The sequence below is a fragment of the Gossypium arboreum genome, chromosome 13 (assembly GCF_025698485.1).
Source record: "Gossypium arboreum isolate Shixiya-1 chromosome 13, ASM2569848v2, whole genome shotgun sequence".
NCBI lineage: Eukaryota > Viridiplantae > Streptophyta > Magnoliopsida > Malvales > Malvaceae > Gossypium > Gossypium arboreum.
This window is the reverse complement of record NC_069082.1, coordinates 97,171,411-97,179,114: the sequence shown is the minus strand read 5'-3', so window position 1 is coordinate 97,179,114 and position 7,704 is coordinate 97,171,411. Positions and strand designations below refer to the sequence as shown.

Below are 7,704 nucleotides of genomic sequence, written 5' to 3'. Positions count from 1 at the left end.
ATTTTTATAAATATTTTAAATTTAAATTTTATATAATTATAAAAATATTTTAGTAAATAGTTTGATCAAGAAATATGACTTATTTAAACTTTTATAAGATATTAATAATATAAATTGAAATTTAGTCTATTACTCACCTAATTCTTTCACTCATGAAAGAATGTAATACTATTCCTTGTCTGTTATATTCAACCCACTCTCCCTGTATTTCATTTTTTCCAAATAATTATGGTACTTCTCTTCTATTCTATTCTAACGAACCAAATTTACGATAATAAATTGAGCTCTGTCAATTCATCCCTTACACTATATTCAGATTAAAAGTAGTAAAGGAAAAGAAAGTAAAAGAGTGGAAAGCTAATTTAAGTAAACAATTATTTATTATATTATTTGCATCATTGAAGTTTAGTAAAGGGAAGGAAAGTTAAGTAATTTTAATAGTTTTTCTTTGGATAAATACTGGAAGGGAAAAAAAAGATTAATTATAATCAATTTTATAATTATAATATTTTCATAGGATTATTTATAAAAGAAAGAGAAGATAATCTTAAAACTTATTCTACTTTCCTTTCCTTAGCTTTCCCTCAAATTGGTGTACATAAAAAAATTTAACTCAACATTCTTTGCTTTTCTTAGCCTAACTTATGATGTCTATCCAAATGAGGGAAAAAGGTTATCCTTTTCTTTACTTTCCCTTCTTCACCTCTACTCTAAACATAGACTTAGTAGATACCGAAAACTAAATTCTACACAGCTTTGCTACTTCTTGGATAAATATAAAAGAAAATGGAACTATCTTTTTTTTAATAGTAAAAGGGAGGTATCATATGAGTAATGGGAGAGTTGCAAATGAAAGATTGCAAGATAGATCATGTTACAGGTGAAAGAACCATGTTAGATTGTAGTGTAGCCTATACACTTAATAAGCAATGCAGATGGTATTATTGCAAAACTTGGCTGTGAATCAAACTGTTTACATAAATTCCGGTACAATTATCCAATTCCTGCTTCTTATGGCTATATGACCCTGTATTCACACTTTAATGTCTCTCAAGATACAAAGTTGGTGCCCCATTCAGCAGCACTGGACTTGGATCTTTCTTTCCTTAACAAAATTTCTAATATATGATCTCTCTCTTTCTCTGTGTCTCTCATAGTACAAAAATACTGAGGGCTCGTCTCAATTATTTATATAGCAATCATTATTTTGCGGTTTCATATATTTATCACTAACATTTGCCATTGATCGTACATTATAGTATTCATTAGGTTGGAAACTATGGAATCACTTAATCATGAGACCAAAAATGCATCCCCCAGCATCTGTATCAGCAAGAAGCGTCAAGTTTTCGTTTGGAAATGATTCCTGCGGCAGCAGGTTTGGAAGATTTTGAGCAGGATTGATGAAGTAGTTGCCTCAAGGGTTCGTCGTTAAGGGATCGTCGCTCGGAAGTACCAGACCATTTCATCTGCATGAAACTTCGCTTTCTCCAAGGACCCATATGCAGTTTCTTCTCCTCCATTGACCTTTTGGCAGCATCGCACATCACTCCCACGATAGGGTTGAGGTACTCAGTTTTGCCTACGTAACACAACGGTAATTTGTCTACCAGTTTCATGTACTCGTCGCATGCTTTCGCTATCTCGAATTGGTCCCTGAATTCCAATTCGATTACGAGTGGGATTTGCTTCTTTCGCCCTTGTGTGCTTGCCATCACCTCGATGTATTCATGTGACCCTAATGAATAAATCCTGAATCTTCAGTTTCACACGAAAAACAACATAAACATGACACGAATAATTTAAAGAAAACCAAACCTGCGGGATAGTTTTTGGTGTGTTTCCACTTAGAAACACAGAGAGTGGCCTTAAGGCCTTTGTGACAAAGCAGATTTATAACTCTCTTGCGCAAGCAGTTGATGCAACCAATATCAAAGCTTAAGGTTTGATATTGATTAATGCAGCTACAAAACTCCGTCTCTTTGGCTTCCTCTATTATTCCATTAACTTCTTGCCGTAACTTGGAACCTATTAACATATAACGCTCTAGTATTTCCTGGAAGGCAACTCTAATTTCAGACTGAATCCGATATTCGATTTTTAACATGACTTCTTCATGCAACTTTCAAGAAATGAAATCTAATGCAAAGCTAGGAATTTTTTGTTTTAGCATCCATATATAATCATTTAAATTCAGAGAAATCAAAATAAGATACTAAGACCACTGCTTCACCCTGAATAATTTTATTATTTGAATTCAATATCTCTCACAACTTTATTTATTCTCATACCCACTTTTTAATTATAGCCAAGACTTTGCTTCCAACTTAGGTGATATCAGTTCAACCCCCTCCCTCTCTCAATATTATAATCATAAAAAATTTAATTATGTACTCAATATTTAAAAAGTAAAAATAAAAATTAAGTATAGTCTATTTTGGCCATTTTAGTGTTTGTACATTTTTAATTTTATAATTTTAATCTTGATCAAATGGTAACTATTAAATTTTGTTAAGTTAAATTCTACTATTTTTAAAATCTTATACGACAAACACATAATCACATATATAATGTCATGTCAATTTTTGTTTTCATATATTATTTATTTATAAAAAACATGTTACTTTAATTAATGGATTTGATGAGTACCATATAAATTAGAACTAGAATTTTTATTTTAAAATATAAAGGCTAAAATGATCAAATTGAATAATAAAAACTAAATCAACAACTTACATATTATTTGGATTAGGACTAAAATTTTAAAATTTGAAAAATATAAAACTAAAATTGACTGAAAATTTTAACCTAAATAACAATAATGGTTTTATCAGTTCAAACTTTATATACAGCATTACATATATAAATTAGTAATTATTAGGCTGGATTTCTGTTTTGGATGAATATAAGGCTGGAGTTGAATGAATAAAAGAATATCATCCATTCATAAAAAGGGGATCACATTTGTAACCAAACATGTGGATTAATTAGAATCATTCATTTGAAAAACAAGCACACCATAATCCAACCACAAATTTAATAATTTAGATTATCAGTAATTTAAAAAATAAGAGAAAAGAAAATCAAGCTTTTAATGGAAGTAAATTAAGGGTCGTATATATTTTCGTGGTTCGTAGATACACCTATCAATTGCTTAGGTTTATTCCTGTGAATTGAAAGCTACTCCATTATTTGTCTGCTATTTCAGATTTTTCATCACTTGAAACCATTACCAGGAAAATAATATCATGATATCATTTTTGAAAAAAAAGCCCCACACTAAAATACAATATTTTCATTTTCACACTTAATATTATTTTACTACTTTCAAACATTATAATTTATAATTCGATTCTTTTTAGAAATTTATAATTTAATTCGTACTCATCTGCCTATTTATCTATCTATTTATATTCAATTTATTGATTAATTTGTATTAAAGAAGAGAGTGTGAATAGAATATGAAAGAGTTTTATTAGATTTGTGTTTTAACATTCATAGATGACGATATTCACCATTACATTAACAACAATCTGATTAAAAAGAAATTATTTAAATTGTATGATGATAAAAGAGAGATAGAAATGTACCTGAAGCAAGGCCTGCTGGGATTCCCAGTAAAGGGTGTGTTGGATAGAATCATTGGATTCATTACCATCTGATCCATAGCCATCGGTTGTTGCATCATTAACACAACTACCATCTGATTCGGCAAAATCATTGTACAAAAACTCTGAAACTTTCTCTTCAAGGCTTTTATTATTATAATTATTATTAAGCCCAGGTTTTTGACGAGCATGATCATGATCACGATGCTGATGGCCATTCAATTTCTGATCAAGAGCCTTCTCTTCTATGAGCTTACCCATAATCTCCTTTTCTAACCACAATTGAAAAACTAAACTAAAAATGAAGAAAGAGGAGAAAGAGAGAGAAAGAAAAAAAACAACAACAACAACAGAAGAAAAGGCTCTTGCACAAAATATCCAACACGAGGAAGGCATGTATATATATTACCTTACATTAATGCCACATCAGCTTCAATAACATACATATTGTTTGTATTCTTGTTGGTTCGCACATTCAGTTTGCACATTCGGTTGTAATGTGCACAATATTTATTAATAATAAAATATATTTTTTATGCATATTAATTTTATCAGCTTGAATACATCTCAAAAATCATTGAAATGAGTGTATTTATAAAAAATTATTTTTAAAATTTAGTAAAATAATACACTAAACGCATTTCTTTTAAAATGATAATTAAATAATTTTTAATTAATAGCTATAAATCAATACCCATTATTAACAGAATCAATTTATGATTATTTAATTGTTTTCGGACAATTTTCTTAAAAATATAAAATTACTTAAATTCTACAATCTAATTTTATGCTTGGTTATGCTCTGCTTTGTCTTTTATTCAGATATCCAAGTTTTTTTTTCACTTTTAAACAAGTAATTTCCATATATTATAAACTTTATTTCCTTTTAATAATTTATATCATTTTAATTTTTATAAAAATTTCCATTTTATTCATATTTAAATGCAATCATGTTTCTTAAATTTGTTGTTTTTTACCGGAAACGCCCATTCCTAAATAACCCTTTTAACTTAGCATGGACACCAATACCTCCATATATTTAGTCTCGTTTTCTCTTTCCCTCTGGTTTGGGTATTCAAAAGTTACCTCCATATAAAGTGTTTGGATTTAAATTGGGTTATACTTAACTTTTTGAGATAATTTTTCTAGTATTATTTTCTTTAATCATAAGCTCGAATTGAAAATCTTATCTAAAAAATCAAATTTCTTATTATTAAATTTAAGATATATCTTTTACCCTCAACTTATATACAAATAATCCAAAAATTAAAGATATTGTAGCAGAGAAGATTAAATTAATGATACAAAACTGAAAGAAGAAAAATCCAAAGTGAGACAAAGAAAAAGAAAATGAAATATGTAAATTAAAGAAACCACAAAGATGGGTGGACCAAACTTTTCTTTCTCCTCCAATAGTCACAAAAATCTTGTTTTATCTCCTACACTTTCATAGCATACTCCCAAGTATAAACCTACAATATTGCATGTTTATAGCACTATACATATTGAGGATGGAGTTTAAATAGAGCATGCATCATCAAAATTGAAATAATTTTTCATCCATACAATGATAATTGAATTTAAATTATTCTTAAAAAATAAAATAGATATCTAACTAATAAAATATAACTTGTACATCTATATTTAATAATTTAATAGGTGAATTTAGTGCAAATAAACTCATAGTTATAATTGCAAGGCCTATGTAACTCAAATCTCTAATTTTACATTCAATTTACTTATTGTATGAGTAAAGTTTTAAATTGTATTACATTCATTAATTTAATTAATGTATTTAACGATGAAATAATTAAATAAATTATTAAAAATTTGTCAAGCATTATTTGTATTAATAAAATATGAATATAATGCATAGATTATTAAAATATTATTATAAATATAGAAAAGTTATTTTAATTTTATATTAGTATTATATTTCTTTGTGCATATAACTAAGAACCTATGATGATGTTTACTCTTGTTATTGAAATAGAAAGAAAAAAAACCCGAAAATATGATTCTCTTAATAGAGAAGTTTTAATTTTACTCTTTTTGGACGTTTAAGAAGAAAATAGATTGTTTTCCTGATCCATCATAACTGAAAAAGCTAGACGGAAGCATGTTTCGTACTTCTTGTCATTTAAATGTAAGCCTAAATTATATTGGTTACCAGATTGTTTTATTTTTATAATTTAATTACAAAAATATTCAATTTCTTTTATATATATATATATATATATATATATATATATATATATATATATATATGATATTTTGGTCACTTTTCCCTTAATTCATTTACAGAACATTAGTTTAACTTTTTCTATTAGCATAATAATAAATTTAGCTCCTAATTTTTACTATTAGCATAATAATTTTTACAGAAAATTTGGTCTTAGTTTTAAAAAGTTTATACAAATTTAACTCTCAATATTCACACATCCTTTTAATTTAGTCCTAGTTCTAAAAATTGGAAATAATTTAAAATAAAAAATTAATTAAAAATTATTTTTGATAAATATTTAAAATTCTATAAAAATCAAAAAATATAAAAACAATATTAGAGAAATTTTTAAAATTAAAAATATATTTGAACAAAAACAATAAATAATGCAATTGAAAAAAATTACTTCAGTAACAGTACAAAAGGATATATAGCTATTAGGAGAGCAACATGATTTTCATATAAAAGTTAAAATTTTCAAGTTGAGGAAATATACTTCACGAATATGACGCTGATTTTTTTCTTCATATTCAAATATGGATTTTGTTATTATTAACAAGTGTTGGATGTAATGGTAAAGTTTATTGTACTCGAGAATTTAATTTCAAACTATAAAGACAACAATGTTGGGAGAAATAGCCACCAACCCCGAAAAGACTAATCTCCACAAACTATAAAATGGACATGAAGGATACTTTGATTACACCAAAAAAGAAATATGGATTTGGCGGTTAATGACATCTCACCTAGAGGCTAAAAAGCCAAATAGATAGACAAGGGATGGAGGTGTTTCCATGTGTCAAAGTTGGTAACACACTATAGGCCCTTTGAGCGACAAATTAGCCATCGATCCAAAAGCTGTTCAATTATACGAGTTTATCTCTCTTGATTTAAATCAATAGTCAAATTCACATGTTTAATTAAATCAATAATTAAATATTCTTTCAAATTTTAATTATTAAAACAGTTAATTAATTCTAATTAAATAATTTTTAACTCAATTCTAATTTCATTAACACCATAACAACTTTATTGTATTGGAACTTATATGTAAACTTTTTATTATCCAAATAGAATTTGTTGATATAACATACAACAAGGGAAGAGAAGCAAGCAGGAGATCACAATGGTGCAATGGAGATCGGTTTACCTAAAAAGAGAACATGTTGGTTTAAAAGGATGATTGCATAGAGTAATTTTAGGGTATTGAAAGTTCGATCCATTCTTCATCGTTCATCTAGGTATTTATAGAAGAGGTCCTCTTATCCGTTGATATGACGTGGCAGGATATTCATTTAACCCCCACTAAATGCATAAAGGATAATAATGTCATTATATTATGAGACTTTATATATACGAGGTAGTCATGCCTAAATAGAAACCTTATTGCCTTGGAAGTGTGTTCACACTAGGATAGTGTTTATACTTAGACATGGGTGGCTTATTGAGGTATTGCTTCAGAAGGATTCAATGCATAGGTCAACAATGTGTCTAGTGATAACGCATGTCTAATTGAGGGAGAGGTATAACAATAGTCCCTTTCCCCCCGCTGAGTCAAACAGAAGATTATAAAGTAGCCTTTCGTGAGACATTATTTGGATTTTGTAACACCCCACACCCGTGCCTTACGCTGGGATGGAATACGAGGCGTTACTAAACTTAAACACATCCATTTAAACATTTCCAAGTCACCTAGACTTGATCAAATTTAAAACTTTTCCGAACTTTGTTAAATCTCCTTAATATAGGCCTACGAGGCCTCAAACATTCATTGGAAGCCATTCGGAACCAATTGGGGTCCTTAAACCGACTTAATAAAAGTGACCCTTGTAACGCCCCAATTTTCGGGAATCCTGTGAATGTTGGCATAGG

At 28.3% G+C, this 7,704-nt stretch overlaps 1 protein-coding gene across 1 annotated transcript; it reads right to left on the bottom strand.

The window, feature by feature from the left end:
- Window positions 1-894: 894 nt before the first annotated feature.
- LOC108469197 (uncharacterized) lies at window positions 895-4,007 on the bottom strand. Its single transcript, XM_017770095.2, has 3 exons — window positions 3,591-4,007; window positions 1,819-2,056; window positions 895-1,738 (listed from the first exon to the last, which is right to left on the bottom strand). The coding sequence occupies exons 1-3, from the start codon at window positions 4,002-4,004 to the stop codon at window positions 1,329-1,331; spliced, it is 1,062 nt and encodes a 353-aa protein (XP_017625584.2). The 5' UTR covers window positions 4,005-4,007; the 3' UTR covers window positions 895-1,328.
- Window positions 4,008-7,704: the final 3,697 nt, after the last annotated feature.

Bases quoted from the DNA above. Each gene is read 5' to 3' on its own strand.
- LOC108469197 (XM_017770095.2), bottom strand. From the start codon at position 4,004: ATGCCTTCCTCGTGTTGGATATTTTGTGCAAGAGCCTTTTCTTCTGTT. The intron at 2,057-3,590 runs GTACATTTCTAT...GTTGCCTTCCAG, and splicing joins CCCAGCAGGCCTTGCTTCAG to GAAATACTAGAGCGTTATAT. The intron at 1,739-1,818 runs GTTTGGTTTTCT...TTTATTCATTAG, and splicing joins CACCAAAAACTATCCCGCAG to GGTCACATGAATACATCGAG.